General features: G+C 37.3%; 1 protein-coding gene across 1 annotated transcript in view; it reads left to right on the plus strand.

The window, feature by feature from the left end:
- The window catches only part of PPP4R3A (protein phosphatase 4 regulatory subunit 3A), a 45,062-nt gene extending 27,152 nt beyond the window's left edge, over nucleotides 1-17,910 (plus strand). Inside the window, exons 5-15 of the mRNA XM_082057422.1 lie at nucleotides 5,504-5,581; nucleotides 5,682-5,798; nucleotides 6,278-6,394; nucleotides 7,693-7,824; nucleotides 7,919-8,021; nucleotides 9,259-9,417; nucleotides 10,673-10,842; nucleotides 12,619-12,761; nucleotides 13,732-13,922; nucleotides 14,484-14,710; nucleotides 17,027-17,910. Coding sequence (XP_081913548.1) covers nucleotides 5,504-5,581; nucleotides 5,682-5,798; nucleotides 6,278-6,394; nucleotides 7,693-7,824; nucleotides 7,919-8,021; nucleotides 9,259-9,417; nucleotides 10,673-10,842; nucleotides 12,619-12,761; nucleotides 13,732-13,922; nucleotides 14,484-14,710; nucleotides 17,027-17,140 — 1,551 coding nt within the window. The 3' untranslated portion in view covers nucleotides 17,141-17,910. The remainder of the gene's footprint in view (nucleotides 1-5,503; nucleotides 5,582-5,681; nucleotides 5,799-6,277; nucleotides 6,395-7,692; nucleotides 7,825-7,918; nucleotides 8,022-9,258; nucleotides 9,418-10,672; nucleotides 10,843-12,618; nucleotides 12,762-13,731; nucleotides 13,923-14,483; nucleotides 14,711-17,026) is intronic.
- Nucleotides 17,911-21,834: the final 3,924 nt, after the last annotated feature.

Consider the following 21,834-nt stretch of genomic DNA (forward strand, 5'->3'; position numbering starts at 1 on the left):
ATTGGCGTGTTCTTTTTGCCAGCAAGATCCCGCAGTGTTTGTACATTCCAGAATAGACAATATTGTTAGGATTACTTCTGAGTATGCGCCTTTAGACCTCAGGGTCTCTTATTTTCAGGAGAGTGGAAGGGAGAGATTGGATGTAAGTTAGAATAATTTGTGTGCCTAGTAGAGCAGTGATCACATGGCATTATTGTTCTGGTAAATCAGCTTTTTAAATACAGAAATCAGATTATCAGTAGTCCCTATTTCCCTTTTCAATAACCAAAAAGCAGTAGGCATTTAGGTACATTTGTGTATTTTACTAGATTTATGTATAACAATGGGCTGATTTTAATTTTGAAAGTGGCTTTACAGATAGTTACTTATTTTTAACAGAACCCTGTGGATGTGAATGTAATTATCTGTAGTTGTTTTAGAGGAAGAATTGTGTGAGTGCATGCTGGTATTCTGCCCAAATACATTAGGACTGGAATGTCTCCTGCTGGTCTGCTGTTTTGCAGTAGTTGCCTCAGGAATAAATCTGGAGATTTGCTATCAGCAAAATTTACCTTGCAATGAAGTGTAAAAGGATGCCACATTCTGGGGGAAATGACTTTGTGAAAGAAGTTTGCAAGTGGTGCATGCTAATGATTCCTGAGATTAACTTCTTCATTGTAGAAGATAGTTTTCAATGTGTTCAGAAACTTCAGACATGATTAGGTGGGTCCCACTGCTGGTTTAGCATGTTGTCTGAAGTGGAAATAGGTTATTGGTAGCAAATGAAGGTATTTGTGGGAAGGCAGACTGTGAGATAAAAAAGACTGAAATATTTTAAACAATGAAGTCTTCTTGTGGGGTAGCAGGAAGGAATCTGTGTTTGAAGCTGTAATTCTCTGTTTACTGGTAACATTTTATGAAACTTTCTGGCCTGAAATATTATTTTTGCCTAAAATGAATATGGAGGTGCTAAATAGGACAGAAAGTATATTCTTCTTCCAGCTTAGGTGTCATTGAGTTTCTCAGGTGCTTTTTGGGAAAGGGATGTGGGGTTTTTTTTTGTCATTCGTCTGTAATCACGGACATGAAGATAATGATAACTGAAACTTTGAGACCTGCTTTTAAATAATGCTTTTTTAAGTGCCTCTTGGGAGGAGAAGGACTGCTCTGACAGTTGAATCACAAACTTAAATAGTGTCTTTTTTTGTGATCCTACTTGGTCTGGGTTTTTTTTTGTTTTTAAAGTCATAAATGATTGAGCAGATGTCCTGGCTTAATTTTATCTTCATGAACTTTGAAAGGTATTAAATCCTAGGAGCATCTACCCAGATCTTGCAAAAGCATAAATGAATATACTTAGTGTTTGGTATGTGCATAGTTTAAGTGTTGCACATTTAATAATTTCTCTGCATGGGCAAAATAACTAGATTCTACAATTGCCCTGTAACTATTGTTTGTAGTTTTGTTTTCTTGGAAAACAGTTGTGACCTTCACAGCTTCTAAGATACATATGGGTTTTGGTACTTGTCTGCGTGAAGAGGCCAGATACTGCAAAGAGTTATGCAGCTGCACTGTGTTCTCTTCAGACATATTTTGGGGAGATATTTTCAAGTTAGAAAAAAATTGAAACCTTTAAGCTTGTGTAATTCTAGCATTTGGTGGTGGTGCTTTGTGACTTCTAAAATATGTGAACTCTGCTCTCAGACTGTGCGTTTCCATAGATTCTGGTCATGTTGTTGAGGAATGTATCTTTAGATATGCTGCCCTTGTCAGTAATTTTACAGCTTGAGAGAATCTTGCATTTAGAATGTTCGTTGCAATCACAGTTTTTCTTTAAATGTGAAGGGGTTAGGGTTTTTTTCCCCATCAATAACAACCTGTCTACCTTGCATTAAGCACCTGGTATGAGACAGCTTCTTAAACGCATTTCAGGGCTAAGACATAACTGCGAAGTTAGTAATAACTTGTTTTTATGTTCTTGGAATAACTGTCATTTACTGCATATTATCCATGTAAGGGTGGGATGTTTTGAATCACTCAGACCCATCTTCATTCATTGGATTTTGTTTTTAGGCCTAGAGATTTCGGATAATCCCATGAATTTAAAAACACAGTGTATGGAGTTTGGGAGAGGAGATCGTGTGGGGAATGCTCCAATATTACATTTAATATAGAATTGTAAAATACTGTATTACGGTAGGTATGTGGAGGATTGAAAAATGCTTACATACCAAACTTCTTCAATTTCACTCTGAAACATTGTGTGTCAGCATTGAAGTCTTCATCACTTCCTGATGTTAGGATGTTCCCTCAATGAGTCCCCAGTGTTTGCAAGCCCAGTAACAGGGTGAGAGCATTGGCCACATCTTGAAACCGGGCAGGGCTGTGGTGGGATCTGGTCAGAGCTGAGCTGGACCTGCGCCTGCCTGCCCAGCAATGCCTGCCCTGCTGGGGGCAGCTTCCCCAGCCACCTGTGCCTCTGCGACTCTGCAGTGGGTCATAAATGAGACTCAAGCATCACCGGCAGTGCAGGCTCTCCTCCTCCCCTTCCACATTTTGACTTAAAAAATCATTTAATGCTTTGGATAATATCGTGTACCTTTTTCATGCAGAAGCACACTAATCATGGCTCGGACATATTTAAATGCTGAAATTTCCATTATTTTTTCCTAGTGATCATTCTGAGATATTTCTGTGGTATTGACTTGCACTTGCTGTTGGGTATTATGAAGGAGGTGAAAAGTTCATTGCACAGGGAGAATGGAAATAGGGGTTACACTAACCATTTGGGGATAAGCATGCATCTTCTCAATAGTTCTGATAGATGAGATTAGTTTTACATCTAGATCAAAGTAGCAAAAGGAATGAAAGCAATCTATGTAGCCTTTTCTTAAATGTGCTGCAAATCATGGAGAATAATTTGCCTGTTCTTCAAAAGAAGAGGTTTTTTGTTATTGTGTTTGTTTTTGGGGGGGGTTGTTTGTGGTTTTTGTTATTGTTGTTGGGCTTTGTACTTTGTTTTTTTATTTTTTCAGTAAGCTAGTATGTCAGTATTTCTACTGTGGTTTAGTTATATTAACTGTATCGTCTAATGAGTTAAAGATTAGAACAGAAAACTTACCAAGCCATATTAACAGCTGGATAGCAGGTAGTAAAACATCCTTCTATTCTTTCATCGCAGCTAAATTGATGTTTCTTGAAATCAAAGACCTTAATAGTTCTTTTGAACACGTTTGACTGTTGAAATCTGGAAGTCAAACTTTGTTTCCAGTCCTTGATCCTCCAGAGTGCATTTCAGTAAACTTCAAATGAGGCCTCCACTATCTCTTTTTGTTTTGATTTTGTAGCAATCACAGAAATAGTACCTGAAATTATGTCCAGAACTCATTCTTTTTCATTATCATTAGACTGTTGGATCAGGCTAGAAGCGCAGCATCAAACAAGAGGAGAAACATGTGGCATAGCCTAAATATAGAGTTTACCTTATAGTGTGGGGAAATGCCTTGTGGGATAGTAGCTCGTGCCAACCTATTTTGGGTTTATCTGTGCTGTCCAGTGCCATGTAGAAATCCTGAACTGGCTTGTGACAGTGCTATAAATGTGTTAGCATGGTGTGCTGTTGGAACCAAGGTACTCGTTTCCTCAGCAGGGCTGCAAGGTGAGCCTGGATGAGGTACCTACATAATTGCAACAGAAGAGAGTTTTATGTTGATGTGTCTGAAGTATGTTCATAGTTTTGCTTTATGCTGTGCAAACATAAGTAAGGCAGCTTGGGTTTCTAGCACTGTGGTTCTGGGATGGAGGTTTATTGCATGTGGTGTTACTGACTTCACAAGAAACAACTGAACTCTCCAGCAGCTTTTTGAAAAAAATCTGTTCACATCTGATGTTGTCACAGAGGCACCCCGAAGTTAGTTTAGGCAGACAACAGAGTCCAAAACAAACTTTTATTCGGTAAAGAAGGTGCAGCAGATTAACCGGTGGAAAACAAGGTTTAGCTCTCCAATAGTGACATAAATACAGGTTCGAGTATCATTTGGGGTAATTATTGAGGTGCAGCAAATAATAACACTGGAGATCCACAGTGTGCATAGACGTGGCTCACCAAAAACAATGCCAGAGTCATCCCTGACTCCGGGAGAAGTATACACTTGCCTGAATCTGGCAAGGAATTGTTAAAGAAAATACATGTGCTTATATTTAAGCACAGAATAAGCACCCACCCAAGTGGCAAGGAATTATTCAAGAAAATATACGTGCTTATATTTAAGGACGAAATAAGCACCTGCCCAATTGGTGAGGAATAATTTCACTCATCTAGACGTGGAGGTGGGGCAAACGGCATCCCTTTTTCGGGAGGGCTCTCAGTGACAGCATTTGGCCCGCGCTCCAAGAGGTCCACACAGCGGGCACAACCTTGGCAAGGGTCCCGTTTTTAAAGCCTTGTCAGATCTGACTGTGGACATTCCAGAAGCTTCTCTGCACCCCCACTCTGGCTGTGGGCATGCAGCGGCTCCTTGGCGCCTTTGTGCCCCCACTCCTCTCTCTTAACGACCTGACCGGGGGGCTCTGGGGTCAAACAAAAGAGGCTGTTAACCCCATTGCAGGAGGCAGGGGGCAGACCTGTCTGCACCTTCCATATCAAAGGAAGGGAGGGGGAGAGAGGGGGGTGTGCATGTGCCACAGATGTACAGGTATCTTTTTAAAGCGGGTGCTGTCTTATTACTGTATAATGTTGGGGAAAGGATAGGGGAAGGTTTATTTCTGGTTTAATCTTCTAGTTGTTAGGACTGTAAAGGTTATGGGAAGCTAAATATTGCTGCTTCTTTAAGACTAAATACATGTTTATAATGTGTTCACCGTTTGTAATTATGCTATGGCACAGCAGCATGGAAAATAACGAAATGGTTTTTGATTGCTGCCAGCTAGAATGCCCAATAAATGCTGTATGTAGTAAAAACAGTCATTTTTATTTGGTTTCTGGAATTCACCCTTTTGATAACATTGCAGGGAGCGGGGCTGGGGGGAAGAATCTCACGTCGTTCCTGCTATTAGGCAGCTCTCCCTTGGTAGTGTCCTTGCTTTACTTCTGCTGCAAAGATCTCATAACATTCCAGAGATATGTGTGTTCAGAACTGACTGGGAGATGGTGTTTATCAAAATATGTGAACATTTGAAGCAGGAGTATTGTAGTGTGGTATGGGGCATGTCACAGGCATGTGACGAGGGAAGGAGTTAAAAAAGAAAGCGTAGACAAAATGATGAGAATGGCAGTTTAAAATAGAAAAAGGAGAGCCAAAGATGGAGGGGAGGTGGGGTGGTGTTGAACATGAAAAAAGCTCAAAAACAGGACACATAATAATTTGTAAATTTAATTAGAAAGTTGATGCTGGTATGACTAACTACAGTACAGAAGTGCATGTATTTTTAATTGCAGGAGGAATGGTTTAGAAGAATTTTCTGTTAGGCTTGAATGCCTTTTGATATCGACAGATAAACAAATTGTATTGTTTTGCCTTTGTAGGAAGATGAAAAATTCCTGACAGACTTGTTTGCACAACTAACAGATGAAGCCACAGATGAGGAGAAAAGACAGGAGTTGGTAAGAAGTCTGTAAAATACACATGAAAGGGGCAGTAAGTACAAAGTGATACGTGCATCTCTTTTTAAATACTAACTAGTATATTATCCCTTTTTTTCAGGTGAATTTTCTGAAAGAGTTTTGTGCATTCTCTCAAACACTGCAACCTCAAAACAGAGATGCATTTTTCAAAACCTTATCAAATATGGGCATACTGCCAGCACTAGAAGTCATACTGGTAAGTCAGTTCAGTTTTATTTGTGGTAACGATTTCGTTTCTTTCCAGGGAGGTTTTTTTTTAAAAAGTAAGCCAAACTTCAGTCACATGGTTTTCTGAAGTGTTTGCTTCATTTGTCTTGTCGTAGCTTGAGGTTCAGAACATTTACAGTATTTTTGTCAACCTTTAAAAGCAGTTACAATATGACGTTGCTAAGTGCCTTGACATTCTTAGCTTTTTCATTTGCTTTCCTACCTTTATGTGCTTCTTGGTGTAAAATTAAGAAAAGAGGGAAATAGACCAAAGGGCAGGGAAACCATAAAATCTATTCTGCCCAACAGTTGTCAAATGTACAAAGAAGAGGTTAGAGTCAGTTCAGTTTTAGTAATAGATAGTTGTGTCTTGTAAGTAGGAATTAAAAGCCATATGCTTTCTGTTTTTCATTCCGTTTAAGCCGTTTCTTTTAAGGAAACATGAATGATTTTATTTTACTTTTCCAGGGTATGGATGATGCACAAGTACGAAGTGCAGCCACTGATATATTTTCGTATTTGGTTGAATACAACCCATCCATGGTACGAGAGTTTGTCATGCAGGAAGCGCAGCAGAATGATGATGTAAGTAGAGGGTCCCCAGAAATGTGCGTATTGTTTTTTGAAATTACTGTTTTGTATTTACAACTCTGTTAATGATGTGAGCTCTAGTTCTGAAGAAGTATGGAATATGGTCATGATAGTTACAGGATACTGAACTATAATATTTTTAAAGATTGTGTTAGGTAGAGATGAGTGTTTGCCTGTTTATATGTTCTTGTTCCATTGCATGAAAGTACAACAGGTTACCATAAACCACCATTGTGGTTAATATTAGCTGTCATACAAGCAAAACAAAGTGGGTTTGAATGATGAGCTCCTTAAAATGCAAAATATAAATTTCAATCTTCATCTTAACATGTATATGTGTTTTAAATTTACTTTTAAGAAACCCATGTTCAGTTTACTGTCAGACATGTTGAAAGTGGAATTATGGTCCTAAGTGTTTAAGAACACTTTTTGACAGAGGTTTACATTTCCCGGAGATCCTCTGTAGCTGGTTAATAGAGAATGCTAGCACACAACTAGTAGTAAGAAACGTATTTCAAAGTGATATTCAGTGGAGAAAAAAACATCACGCTGTCTTTTCCTTAGAGGAGATAATGTTTTTTGTCTGCTAAAACATGCCAGAGAACCGGAAGCTGCTGGTGCTGCTACTTCTGTGCTGGAAGGGGCTGCTGGGACAGGGAATATTGCTGGTGGTTCCAGCCACTTGCATTGGATGACTGTCCTGTTTTATGTGGGACAGTGGTAACCAAGCACCTTTAGTGTAGGGATTCCTAAATATTATTTTCTACTTATATGTGCTATTCTTGTTTTTTGCAAACACGTGTCAGGGTTATTTTTAGGTGAAAATAACTCATCAATTTCAATAGCATAATAAAATTTACTGTTGTACGATTGTGGAAATAAAACTCTTGGTATATTTGCTAAAGGGGGATACAAATTTAAACTTCTGCACTCAGAAAACACTTTCAGAAATCAGTTTTGAGTCTGTGTATATGCCTCTGTGCTTTTTATCTTCTGGCATTTCAGTTCAGAATAAACTCTAAATTAGATTGTTAATTCCAGAAACATTTTTAGTTGCTTTGAAAGATTCTTCTTCACTGCTTGAGCTGCTGACCAGAATGTGCTGCTGGCATGTAAAGTTAATAATTTCTGTTAAGTCTGGGTTTTTTAGTTTGGTTGTTGTTTACATTTTATGGAATTTTGATAGAGCACAGTCTTTAACTGGGTGGTAACCCTTTTAGAAGATAACTTCAGATTTGGGGCAAAGGAGTAACATTAGAATTGATTTTTTGCCTTTTTTCCCCTCTTATTAGGATATATTACTCATTAACCTCATTATAGAACACATGATTTGTGACACAGATCCAGAGCTTGGAGGGGCAGTGTTACTCATGGGTTTGCTTCGTACTTTAGTTGATCCAGAAAATATGCTTGCTACAGCCAACGTAAGTAAATACCTTCAAATGAAATTACGTTTGGGTTTTTTTGGTGTATTTGGTGATATGTGTTATATATATGATTTTTTTGTCCATTCTTTAGAAAACAGAAAAGACAGAGTTCTTGGGTTTCTTCTACAAACATTGTATGCACGTTCTGACAGCCCCTTTATTGGCCAATACTACCGAGGACAAGCCTAGCAAAGGTAATGCCACTCTGAATATTGGGCACATCAAGGCTATTGAATATCAGTGCTTGAAATAGAATAACTGTCAAAAGATGTTTTCTGTCTTCAAGAGAGTCTGAGGCTATGATACATAGTTCAAAGTAAAGTGTTGATTCATTGTTTAGTTATTTGAAAAACTTGTAAGTCTAAAATTCAGTGAAGAAACCTGATTTAAGAAGTGAACAGCATTTGCTGCAGCTTTTGCTTCAGCAAAAATTAAAATATTTGTATAATTTTTCGTAACGGGGGGTTGTTCAGCGACATCACCTTGTAAACATATATAAAGGTTTTTTAAGGTCAGGGATTGCTAGAGAGGATGCAGAATTGTCCCGAAAAGGTGTGTACCACAGTACTGTGCTGGATTTCAGGCTATTGATTCTATATCGGGCTAAGAAAGTAGAGATCGGTGATGAAGTAACTGTTCTTGCTGGATACTAGAAGTAGTACTGTTTGTTCATTAATAGTATAACGCATCCAAAATGGATGTAAAAGGAGGTACATAAATGATACCCGAATGTTTTGTAAACTTTTAATTTTTTTATAAATTTCCAAGGGATTAGTTAAATTAATCTGGTTCATCTCAGCTCAAAGTGAGATTTTTACTATTTAAAATACCTGTGTTCTTTAATGGTCAACAATCTGGTGATATTTTAAAAGGTGTATTTAATTTATTATTGGTCTACTTAAAAGCAGGATTTGAGGTGTGTTTTGTATGTGGTGGTATGAATATGTCTTGGAAGCGTTAAAAGAGCCTGAGATATTTCTTACACAGTACTTTTGTTAAAATGCATAAGAGATCACAGTTTTGGTACAAACTTAGTCAAGGGGCTGCATGTGGGGGACTATTTGATGATACAGACATGAGGACAACATAATGAGATTTGGTTAAATAAGCCTGACTGCTTGTGTTAGTGTTAAGGTCTGTACTCTGTGAACCTTCAAACACTGATTTAAGACAGACAAAATGTAATTGTTTCTATAGTTAAGGAGGGTTTTCTGCCATATCTCTATAAATATAAAATACTCAGTCCATAACAAGCTTGTTCAATTTCTATTTTAAGGACTAAACATACCCTCCAGCATGTTCCCTAAACTATCTCTGGGAATGTACAAGAACTTGGAAATGTTTACCAGACTGCGGTTAGGTATTTGAAGTTAGCTTCCGAAGGCAATATCCGAGATATGTGTAATTATTTTGGCTTTGTTTTTGTTATAGATGATTTTCAGACAGCCCAACTCTTGGCATTAATACTGGAATTGCTAACTTTCTGTGTAGAACATCATACTTATCACATAAAGAACTACATCATTAACAAAGATATCCTGCGAAGGGTACTCGTTCTCATGGCCTCAAAGCACGCTTTCTTGGCATTGTGTAAGTCTGAAAGCTAAAGAATAAAGTGGTATTTTGTGAATGCGAAGTGTTACATATCCCCATTCTGCTGGAAGAAAACTGTTCAGAGGTCATGACAATTTGTGACTTAGCACAGAAATTCTACTAGTATACTTTGTTTCTCTTACTGATTCATGTGTCAGGTAGTATTACTAAAAATTTTTGCATTTATAGATCTATATTTTCTGAAAAGCAGAAGGATTTTTCTTAATGTAGAGCTGGATTGAAAAGTTGGTAGCTCAATATTGAATATCCTAAGGGAGCCGTTGTAATTTTTTTTTTTTAATTGTAAGATTATTTTTGTAGTAGAAATTCTCAGAGGTATTTAATTAGAGATACTGTTATCTGTCTGCGTTAAAGAGCACAGAAGTTCAGTGAGCTGCTCTTCAAACTCTGGTAGTTTCTTGGCTGTGCTCAGCATAGTAATGGCAAAGCAGTGGGACTTAATTCTGGAGGCAATTTACAAGATTTTTTTTTTCCACTATTCTGGTGTACACAGAGTAAAACAAAGCCTAGATTTGAGCAGTACCATACAATAAGAAGTACCTTTTCCTTTTGTAACTGTGTCACCTGAGTTTGGTTTTAGAATTCTTGAATAATGTTTTATCATGTACACCTCCAGTTGCTAACGAAATTGTGCTGCCTTATAGTGAGATGATGCTCTGCTTCCTGTCTATGTTTGGACATTCGTATACTTCTTGAGTTTCAGACAGAGCTTTAAACTGGATGTAAATTACGTTTTTGCTTTACTATGTTTGTAAAGAAAATGTCATTTTCCAATTTTAAAATGAAGTCTTTTGCATCCTAATCAAATAGGACTTAATTAAATGTAGTCAAACTTATGTTTGAATAATAGGAATTATAAGCAAATTTCCCAGTTCTACTGACAAAATATTTTATTTACCTTTATTGTAAGTAATTTAAAAAATCAAAAATACACCTTTATTTTAGTAGTAATATAGTTAAACAGTAGTGTATTCTTCAGTAAACAGAGGTGGTTTCACTTGTACAGTTATGAGGGAGGATTTCTTTATGATAAAATAGATAAATAATCTTCAGCAGTGTAGTCAAGACTGTTGAGAAGCAGAGAATAGCTGAATGTATTACCTGGTCCTAATAATGTAATGCAGTGTAAGAACAGAGATTGCAAATTGCCCTCATGAATGCTGAAAGTAATTTCTGATTTTTTTTTTTTATTTTAAATTTTAAAATTCTGTTGACAACACTTCTGTTTCAGGTGCCCTTCGTTTCAAGAGAAAAATTATTGGACTAAAGGATGAATTCTACAACCGTTACATAATGAAAAGTTTTTTGTTTGAACCTGTGGTTAAAGCATTTCTAAATAATGGTTCCCGTTATAATCTGATGAACTCTGCCATAATAGAGATGTTTGAATTTATCAGAGTGGTGAGTGCTGTTATATGCTGAAGATAATTACTGTGTTGTTTAGTCTTGTAGTTCAAGTTATTTTTGCTTCTACCCTCTATTATGCTTTCATAGCAATGTGACCATAATATTGTATTTGAATGAACTTTTTGTATCAGTTACATATTCATAAGTTCATTCTTATGTTTGGACAGTTCCATGACTTGAAAATTAAATTCAGTTGATACTCAGTGTAGTCCCAATACCCAGATTTGCAAAGGCAGCCCTAGTCGGGTTTCATTGTGCAGAGTGGATGGGCCTGTTACGACAGGAATGTCATTTGAAACTATTGCTTACAAAACCACCAAATTTAGTTGTGCTCTGTAATGTCAGTTCAACAGAACATAGAAACATACAGAAGAGGTAACAGTTGTCTTTGATTATATTAATGGAATGCTACAAAGTCCATTCTATGGGGAGCCTCTTAAAATATTCATGCCAGTTTGGCTCTGTGTGCTGTGCTGTCTCCTCACTGTTGTCCGTGTGCAGACTCTGGCAAGATGCTGTACAGACTGTAAACGTGGGGAGTGGGGACAAGCTGGGGTTCAGGCAGCCTTAGAGGAGTAAGTGAGTAAGGAAACAAGGAGGTTTTGTCACCTCTTGAAATGTTCTGTGCTGATGACCACCTTCATCTTTTTGAGTTGGGACTCAAGGTACTTCAAGACTGAGATGACTTGATCAACATGGAAGAGTTGATTTTGGAATGGTTTTGAAGCTATGAAAAAAGTTAATCCATATATGTGGCCTTGACTGTTGTGCTGTGGTCTTTCAGTACTGTGTGCTGATTCTACAGTTCATGCTATGAGAAAATAAATAATCTTATTTTCTTTTCCTCCTTTCCACATAGATACCTGGGTTGCATTTCCAGAGTGCTTCTTGGTACCTGGAAGTAATTTTTGTCAATTTTATTTAATTCAGGTTTATTCTTAAACAGATCAAATTAAAAAGTGTGTGTTTGTTACTACTGATGTATTACCATTCACAAGAGGTGACCTTTGAGCCTATAACCAAAAGAGAAAATAACCAGTGTATTAAGATTTACGTTGCTTTGCCCTTGGTAGCTGGTAATTCAGGTGTTTCATCTGCAGTGTGTTCCGGGGCTGTGCAGCGCTAAGAAAGCCAAACAGTGCACAGGAGCAGTTTTCATGCTGCAGGATGCAGACCTGGGCCAGTCCCAGCTGCCGGGGGTGGCTCTGGGAGCCACAATGCTGAACTGAAATAGCAGAACAGTTGGGAGCATTTTGGAAAGGACCTTGACCAACACTATATGTCCACAAAGGAAAAAACTTGATGCTAGTTTCCTTGTTCTCATAATAAACAAATGCACCGAGTAATTACTTTCACTGAATTTATTTGCAGCAAGGAAAGAATATGAATACTAAGTCTGTATCTCATAAACATGTTTTTAATTGACTGATTACAGCAGGTATCATTTAATCTGTCAGTATAAAAATATTTGTAAGTTAGAGTGGGAAAGATCTTTTAGGCTTTATAATTCATTATCAGGGTTTTAAGTTATATTCATGCTTTTTGAAGGAGATTCTGCTAGAAAATTGCTACTATTAGGCATGTTTCACTAATAAAAAATTTGAAGCTCTAGATTTTTAATTCCACTTGTATGCATACTACTTGTTTTTGCATAAGGTAATTAATATGATGCTTTGTATGGAATGTTTAAAAATGTCTGATTTCAGTTAATTTTTATATTGTATTAAATTTGTTTGAAAGAAAATAAGTCACTTTATATTTGCTCTATAGGAAGATATAAAATCTTTAACAGCTCATGTAATTGAAAATTACTGGAAGGCACTGGAAGATGTAGATTATGTGCAGACATTCAAAGGACTGAAACTACGATTTGAGCAACAAAGGGAAAGACAAGATAATCCAAAACTTGACAGGTAAAATACACTAAATGTTTTTTAGTATGTCAATTTTTTAATTCTGTTCTGGGAATATCGGGGGGATGTTGTGTGACATAAATAATTTAGTCTCCTGCTTGCATCTCAGTCATTGTAAAATTTACTTGATTAATAGTGTGATTTCCAGATGTGTTGCTCCAAACACTTGACCAGCTTTCAACTAACATATTAGTTGCTGGACCCCCAGTAATAATGTAAACTTGTTGTATCCTAAACTTATGTAACACTACTGTAATGAGGCTGGAAGCCTATCAGGTGTCAGAACTGCATTTGCTTCTAAATAACAAGATTCCCACTGTTGGATGTGAAAGATGGTTCAGTTGTAAGTTCTGTGGATTTTTCTGTGTCAGGTTGCCTTTTGTGTTTGTTAGTTGTAGGGGTAGATATTTAGGTAAACTCTACCAAAATTACTTAGAAATAGAATATACAAGGGAATTTTTAGAGGATACTTTATTGTCACACTTGTTTTACTCTATCAGTAAATCTAACAATCTGATATAATACTCGAGTCACTCCTCCTGTTTCCAGATTAAAAGTTCCCTTCCTCAGTACACAGTTACCCAAGGTTAAAAGGTTACGGTGTATAAAAGTAGGAAGTTTAGGGCTTTTTACTGTGTTTATTTTTGGCAAGCGGTATTGCTTGTATATGTAGTTTCATTCAAAGTGGACTGCTTGTGTGAATAGATGAGTCACTCTTAAGAATTGTTAGCAAGATCTGTTCTTGTTCTGTTGTCTTGAGTTAGTTTGAAAACATATTAAAACTTAATCCTAATTAGTCATACTAGGGCATCTTGAAATTTCAGAACTTTAAGTTATTTTATTTCCTGCCACAAGATTTCTTCATCAGTATTTAAATTTGAGACTTGTAGAATTAAAATGAGAGTAGATGTTTTATTACTGATGTGAGTTGTTTTTTGAATCAAAAGTTGTAAAACTTACTGTTCTGCAGCATGCGCTCCATTTTGAGAAACCATAGATACAGAAGGGATGCAAGAACCCTGGAGGATGAGGAGGAAATGTGGTTTAATACTGATGAAGATGATATGGAAGATGGAGAGGCAGTGGTGCCCCCTTCTGACAAAACAAAAAATGATGAAGATATTATGGACCCTATCAGTAAATTCATGGAAAGGAAAAAATGTAAGTGACGAGAAGAAGAATGCTATCTGGCTTACGCAGAAGGCATAACTTGTATCCTTTAGTCCTACTGCTGTGAAGGATTTGCATATATTTATTCTGAAGTCTTAGATTTTGAAATTGTCCCACCAAGTTGGTCGACCACCCCTTCAAAACAAGTTTTGTTATCTGTAAAAGCAGAATGATACGAATATTGTTGTTGACTTCTTAAAGCATTTGAATGGCAATCTTAGCTGGTAGTCAAGTTTTCCTGTGATTTATTCAGGTTTATAATACAAATATTTTGATGTAATGTTCAGGTGGTATCATTGGTATACTATACCATGAATTGGTGTTCATTCCTCGCCAATGACAGCAGCTGCTAGGTGGTATAGTAGTACAAAAAAAAAAGTCTATGATGACTTGCTTTACCAGGTTGTACGTAAACTATTAAGCCTTTTTTGTGCACAGTAAAATGTTTTGTAATTAACTGTTTTGCTCAATAATACTGCCTTGTTTGTTTGGTTTGGGTTTTGTGTTTTGTGGGGGGGTTGTTTGATTGTTTGTTTATTTTTTTCTTTCCAGTAAAAGAGAGTGAAGAGAAGGAAGTGCTTCTGAAAACCAACCTTTCAGGTCGTCAGAGCCCAAGTTTCAAGCTTTCCTTTTCCAGTGGTACAAAATCTAACCTTACCAGCCAGTCGTCTGCAAGTAACCTTCCTGGATCCCCGGGGTCTCCTGGATCCCCTGGGTCCCCTGGGTCTCCAGGATCAGTTTCTAAAAGCACATCTCAGATGGCAGCAATTACAACTAAGGTAATTTTGAATGTACATAAGTTGACTTCATTGTTACAGACGAGAAATTTGCTTTAGCGTGTGTCTCAAGTTTCTGTGAATTCTTACATATTAGGTAGTACTGGACTGTCAGGTTTGCTTGTATGTTTTGTCTGGCCTTTAGCAATTTAAGGAGATCTGACATGTATATAAAAAGAAGAAATAAAAGCTCTTTTAATGCCCAGACTCTTAAAGTACAAAGCACACAACTAGCTGCTGTTTGCAGTGATCTTTATTGTGAAATACAGACAATGCTTTACTTTTGTTAAATTGCACAGGGATGTTTGGTGAGTAGGAATATAGAAATACTTTGGAAACAGTGCTAAGTTTTGCCAGATTCCATGATGTCCCACCACCCCCTACTGCTACCATTTTTAGTATTGTTTGGAATGATATAACTGGCACATGTGAAAAAAACAAATTGTATTATGGAGGAGTGGTTGCTCTAAGTGAAAATAAATAATTTTTAATATCCTAGCATGACTTTTTTGCTCTTTGATATAACACGTATTTTTGGGTGGGAACATACTGAAACAGAAGAAGAAACCCCGTTTAAAAGAGTCAGTATAACTTGCAGTAAAAATCCAAACCCAGCATTTTTAAGTGCATTTTAGGATGCTGTTGGATTTTATCAGATTTTTGGCTAAAACTCTCTTTAAAGCAAGTCAGGGAAATCAAGTGACTGGTGTTTTCTTAGCACTGGGGAACAGATGAGGTACTATAGGTACAGCGTTGCTTGGATTATGAGAATTTACTTTCATAACGTTTTTATTTCTGAAAGGTCAGGTATATATTTCCATTCTCAGGTAACCTCAGAATAAGTCTTGACTAATCCTTATTTTTTTAATGCCACCACGCTGCTTGTTCACATAATTTCTAGTAAAGGCAAAAGGTGTTAGTTTTTTTTCTTCCTTATAGTCAAATGTGGCTTAAGAGTTTTTGTTTGGGTTACCTTTTTTTGAAAAAAAACTGAATGAGAAGAGTTTTACTGATGGTAGAACTGACAATTCTTCTAGATCCTTCTGTAGAGGAAGGGGAAGCAGATTTGTTTCATTAATGAAAAAAAATACAGTAGTTATTCAAGTGCTTTTTTAAAGGGATAGAGTTGGCTTGGAATTTATTTCAGTCTATTCTGTGTTTCTGCTGAAGGCTTGTTCTCTTCCAGACAGTGTAATTCCTTGAATCTGAAATGGAGTCTTTCCCCATGGATCACACTGCATACAGTACTGGCTCCAAAATTCCAAGTTGTTGTGGCAAAAGAAAATATTCAGGTTACACTGAATATGCACTGAAAAACAGTTCATGGATTCAGACATAAGCCACCTTCTTTCAGTAAAATGTGCACTGTGTTTAAATGTGCCATAGTCACAAACTGTAATAGAAACAGTGTTGAAACTGGGTTTTTCATTATCGGATCCTGTTATTTTATGTGTAGTATACTCGCTGTATGTTGTACATGACTGAACAGAATGTGTAATTGTTTCTCAAGTTGTATTTTGGTATACAGTTGACTGAAACTTTCTGATTTGGATGTCTGTCATGAGACACCTGAATGAATGATATGATGTTTAAGTGCCAATAGCTGCCATTATAGTCAAATGCTGGTTAAGCTTTAGAAATTGCAATGTACTGTAGTTATAGGAAGTTTTAGAAGTTTATGCTGCTTCTTCACAGGCCCACAGCTGCCTAATCTTAAAATTTATGGTTATTTGCAGTACAAGGAAGTTTTTAATATTACTAGATAGACTTTCATTTTCAGCTGCTGAGTTGTTTAAATTTTGTAACCTGTAGACCTCATTCAGTTATATTACACAAAAAAATCTTTAAGTTACTACACATTTAAACTACCTTCTGTGAAGACAGACTGTGTTCTAAAAGTATCGTAATTCAGAAATTCAAATCGAAGGGTATTCTGAAGGTTTCTGAAGTGCTTCCAGATTGCTCCTTGCTGCAGTCAGCTATGCTCAGTAAAAAAAAAAAAATCTTTACAGATAAAGCTGCAACCACTTAGCAAACCTAAGTAGATTTTTGGATTTTCTTAAATTTCAACTGGAAATATTTCTGTCCGGTTGGATAGGTAAAACCCCATTTTGGATTTATTCACGTAAGCATTTTTCAGACAATGTCTTCTTCAGTCATACTGAAGGATTTATTTTTGTTCTGTTTCATTGTATTCAAAACTTGATGAATCAGTATGCTTATGGCAACATTCTGTGCAAACATCATTTTCCAATACAAATGTGAAGTATCAATTTGCAAACATTTTCTTAATTGTAGTAATTGTGTTTGTCTTTGTAGGGAGGCCTCGTTGGGCTTGTAGATTATCCTGATGATGACGAAGAGGATGATGAAGATGAAGATAAAGAGGAAACTTTACCTTTGTCAAAGAAAGCAAAGCTTGACTCATCATAATTGCAACTGGTGAAGAATGTTACCAGTTTGGGGAAGGATAGTTTTTCCAAAAACAAAACAAACCCACAGCAAAGCAGCGATCTTTTGTGAATTACTGTGTGTGACACAGATCAACCTATACAAACGGATTTCTGCCAATCAAGTGCCAATTCAAAGGAGCAGAAGAAGTGGAAATATTTCGTTTAGGGGAAAGACTTGCGCCTTTGAGCTCTCCAGCTTGGACCACACATTGCCCTTTTCTCAGGGAAGGAAATGGAAAACAAAAAACAAACAAAACCACACATACACAAAGCCAACAGGGCAGGAGTTTTGTTAGTGGAACTCTGGATTGGCTGGTCAGTTGCTACAATCAGAATATGCTTTCTTGGACCATATATGAGACTTCTGAAGAAAAGGCGGGTTTTGCCATAATTCTTCACTAGTCAAGGATGCCAGCAGTTTCTTTGTATAAAAGAGACCTGCCTTTGAAATCATACATTCTGAACATTTTAGTCAAGCTACAACAGGTTTTAAAATCCTCTACGGGGAGGGACAAATATAAAGTTTCCTCTTTTTTTCTTTTTTTTTTTTTTTTAATCTGTTCCCTTTGCCCTTTAAACTGCAGATTTTTTTTTTGGAGGTGGGGGATTTGTTTGTCCCTTCTTGATTAAAGATTGAGTGGAATTCTAGATGTGGTCACTTTTGTGTCATAATTTTTTTTGCCCCCCTGAGTGTATGCTTAGTTGTTGAGTATATATTTGGGACCATTAAAATTTTTTGATGTAATATAATCTCACTGTTGTGCTGGTACCTGTTTCACCCTGTGTAATTTTGTTCTGCATCACAGTTCTTAATATGTTTAGGATTTTATGGAAGATGGTATAGTTTTATTGGAAAGAAAAAAATCTTACCACAATGTGCATAAAAGCAATACTATTTTGTGACTAAATATTTTATATTAAATTTTACGTCAGCAACTGTCTTGAGAAAAAAATTCAGGGAAATAGGATGGAATCAAAAAATTGAAACCTATAAATATGAAATTAGTATTCCAAAGAGACTTTGACATTTCGTAACTGAGAACAATGATGGTAGACTAACTCATCAAAATGCAAGACAGATGATTTAGGAATACCAATATATTGACTCATTTGACTTACAGAAATAAAAAAGAAATAATTAAAGATGAAGGAAAATGGCATTAGTGGTATTTTTTAAAAACTTCTGATTCCCTTTGGAATACCAGTTTTAGTGACTTAAAGATGGTTGTAGAATAAACTTTTTACAAGAATACCATCTTCTGAAATTTATTCTAATATTCGATTGAAAAACAGTAATTAAACCGTGGGTCTAACTCAGTAAGTACGTTCTTTCCCCTTTTCCAAAAATCTAAATAATATTAGTTATTAATTTTAAACTAGACCTTATATTTTGCTTCTTTATTGCTTTTGCAGAAGATGGCTTTGTACAGCAGTGCTTCCTTTGAAGGGGAGTTCATTCGGTTCCTTTGCAAACAAGAGACCCCTTCTTACTCACATTTTCAAGAGCTGATTTCCTTTCAGACATTCACAGCACCAATGTTTCAACAATCGTGATGTTACACATTAATGTATCACATACAAACAGAAATACGAGAAGTGAAAACCTGAGGCTTGATCATATGTGATCATATCCAAGTGTAGATTAGCACTTTGTTTCCAAAAATTCTGGGCTGCATGGCAGATTCTATGCTAACAACAAATGTCAATCCTTGGACTTTGTTAATACGTATTAGTAATTTCAGATTTAAATAAGAGTGTGCATTAGGGAAAAAATACTTACTCAGCTCTTTTCCTCAAAAATTTCGTTTGAAATCGCTTTCCAAGGTTGAGTTTTTATGATGTCCTTGCAATGTCCATGACCGGATAGTTCTCAGCAATTAATTTTATGGAGTGCAAGAGTTGAACAGTTGGTCACTACAAGACTAACTATGATGTGCTGTTGCAGTACAACAGTGCCCTTCCTGTCTCAATGACCTGTCTCAAACCTGATCTTTGCAACTTCGGTGTAAGAGCAGACATGGTGACAAGAAGTCTGTGATTTTGCAGGTTTTCTTAATTAGCCTGAATTTAACTCCTTCCCATCAGTCCAATTTTCCTTACATGTGAAGCTCTCAAAATTTATCCATATAGTCTTCATGTCCTCCAGGCTGTATCTCAGCAAATCATACGTCTGACTTGGTGGAAGAAACATTTTTGTTGTTGGTTGGTTGGTGTATGTCTGTGCATGTCTTTCAGATGTTGAGTGCTTGATCTTTTGATGTTTGATGCTGCAGTCTTCTAAATTTTCAGATACTTTCATGATACTTATAGGAATCTGGGATTTTGGACTTTCAGTACTTGAAGCATTACATTTAACAGAAGAAATACTAAAATTATTTGGTTCAGTGAGAATAATAATGGGAGTCAGAATATTTTTGAACTCTTTTTTACTTTTATGAAGGACTGGTAAAATACTAAGCTTCACATCTTTAATTGCTGTCTAACTTGTGGTTAGATGGTTAGTTGTCTTCCCAGAGATCTCCCGATCTCTTGTTTGTGGCCTGACAGGATATGTTTACAGCCGGATGATACATTCATGGAAGCTGGAAGTAGGTGAGCTGAGGACAGTGTCGGGTATGCTCTAGCCCAGCATCTTTAACTTTTGTATTTATGTAAATCTTGAAATCTGTTTCAGGAGAAAAAGGAAATAGTGGGATTGGGAGAAGTGATGGATGATACAAAAAAAAAAAAAAAAGTGGGTATGAGTTAGGAGAAGGAGAAAATGCTGTTAAAAAACTGTTAGATTCTAGATCTTTCTCTGGGATGAAGGGGTTTTTTTCTTCTTCTAATACCATTTGTCCTCATCCCAAGAAAGCCACGTGTATGTTGTATTAAACATGGCTCGGTTGTCTTAATGGCAGTTTATCCTTAAGTATGGTTTACAGGGTAAGCCCTGAGGTATCGTACAGGCAAGAGGCAATGTGTGTGAATCATCACAACAAGCCCCTGAGTTCCCTCAGTGGCTGACAGACTCCATGCGGTTACATACGCTGCCCAGCGTTGAGCCTCGGGTCGCTGGGGACACCAGCCAAAAGCACAGAGCGCGCTTGCTCCCGCAGGGCAGCACACCCTTATGCTAATGACAGGAGTTCCAGCTAATCTGGGATATATCCGGATTTTCTTCCGCTTTACATGGGGTGGCTGCACCAAAGTGAGTGTGGACATCACTGAAAAACTGATCTCCTATGTCATGAGGGCGGAAGGATCTGAAAGCTGGGGTACAGAACAGCAAGTTGCCTCTAAAATGTACCTGTCCATAATTTACCTACATGGTAAACAAGATCAGACTGTTCATCCATCTCTCAGAGCCCACCTAGGTGGGACATTCTTAGGGAACTAGGTGTCAAGTAGGCCCAATCCTTTTAACGTATGAAGGATGAAACTGTTTCTCTTGCTTTTGGCTGTGTTTTTACATCTGTGCAAATTTCAGAAACTGTTCAATTGGATAACTGATAAGAGTCTCTTCGCACGTTGCTGCTGTGGCTGCATTAAAGAGTTCAACCCAGCACAAATTATTTTGGTGGCCTTGCTGAATTATGTTTCTTAGCATCTGGAGAGTGGGCACGGAAGTTCAGCCCTACCTTTACCAACTTTCACAGCTGCAGAGCTGTCTGTGCCAGTACTGCAGTTCCCCTGCCTTGAGGATATCAAGACCTGTGCCAGGTAAGTTGTGAAAGCCAGAGACCAGATGGGTCACTGCTTGGGCTCTCCCACAGCTTAACTGTAAAACTGGGCAAGCACTCAAAGAAGTTACCAACAACTGAAGTTTTTTAAGGTAAGTTTTCCGTGTGTATGTTTGCCACCTGCTCCTACTGCCTCCTCTTTTGGAGTCCATCGAGTCTGCATGCTAGACCTGAGAACAACAGCCTAGTTACAGCATCTCCATCAAAACACAAATCACCTTTGTATCATTGGGCAATTATGCTAGCCCCCATGCAGTAACAGACTGCAACATCTCTTGGTTCTTACCATAAACATCAGAACAGCAGCAGAAATTCTACAGAGGTTTGTGTCTATTTTATCCCTGATTTGATTACTAGAATTACAGCCACTTTCACTGTGACACAAGCCTCAATGGATTCTTACGAATCCCGTTTATCTTGCAACTTACCTTCACATCACCACCTCAGCTATATCTAGCCGCTTCCCAGACACTTGAAAGGTAGTCCACCATCACCACATAGCCCACCTCTTGAAAATGGAATAGTTGATAGACCTTTCCCCCTGAGCATCAAGGCTTCCTCCACTGCAGCAACAATACGCTACAGCTGTTTTAGGGTCCTGCAAATATCAAAATGTGTCTGGCAGCTTGCAGTAACCTACAGGCCTTTGTAAAATACTAGCAAAGTATGTGTAGATGGCTGGTGTAGATCAGCTAGGACAGTGTAATAAATACAATCACTGCAATGTGTGTCCGATCTCTGCTTTTTGGACACCCCAGATACTACAACATCAAACACTGAGAGAACTGAGTTATGCTGACCGATAATCTGCCACAAGTCTTACATCAGAGTATGAGGATGGGCAGGAGATGTGTATAGCCCAGGAAAAGAATGGCTTCTGGATAGTAGCATCACCAAAGTAAACTCCTTGCATGTTGTGTGAAACACAGGTGTTACAATGTGAATTACAATT

Source organism: Streptopelia decaocto (genome assembly GCF_964273445.1).
Source record: "Streptopelia decaocto genome assembly, chromosome: 7".
Lineage (NCBI taxonomy): Eukaryota > Metazoa > Chordata > Aves > Columbiformes > Columbidae > Streptopelia > Streptopelia decaocto.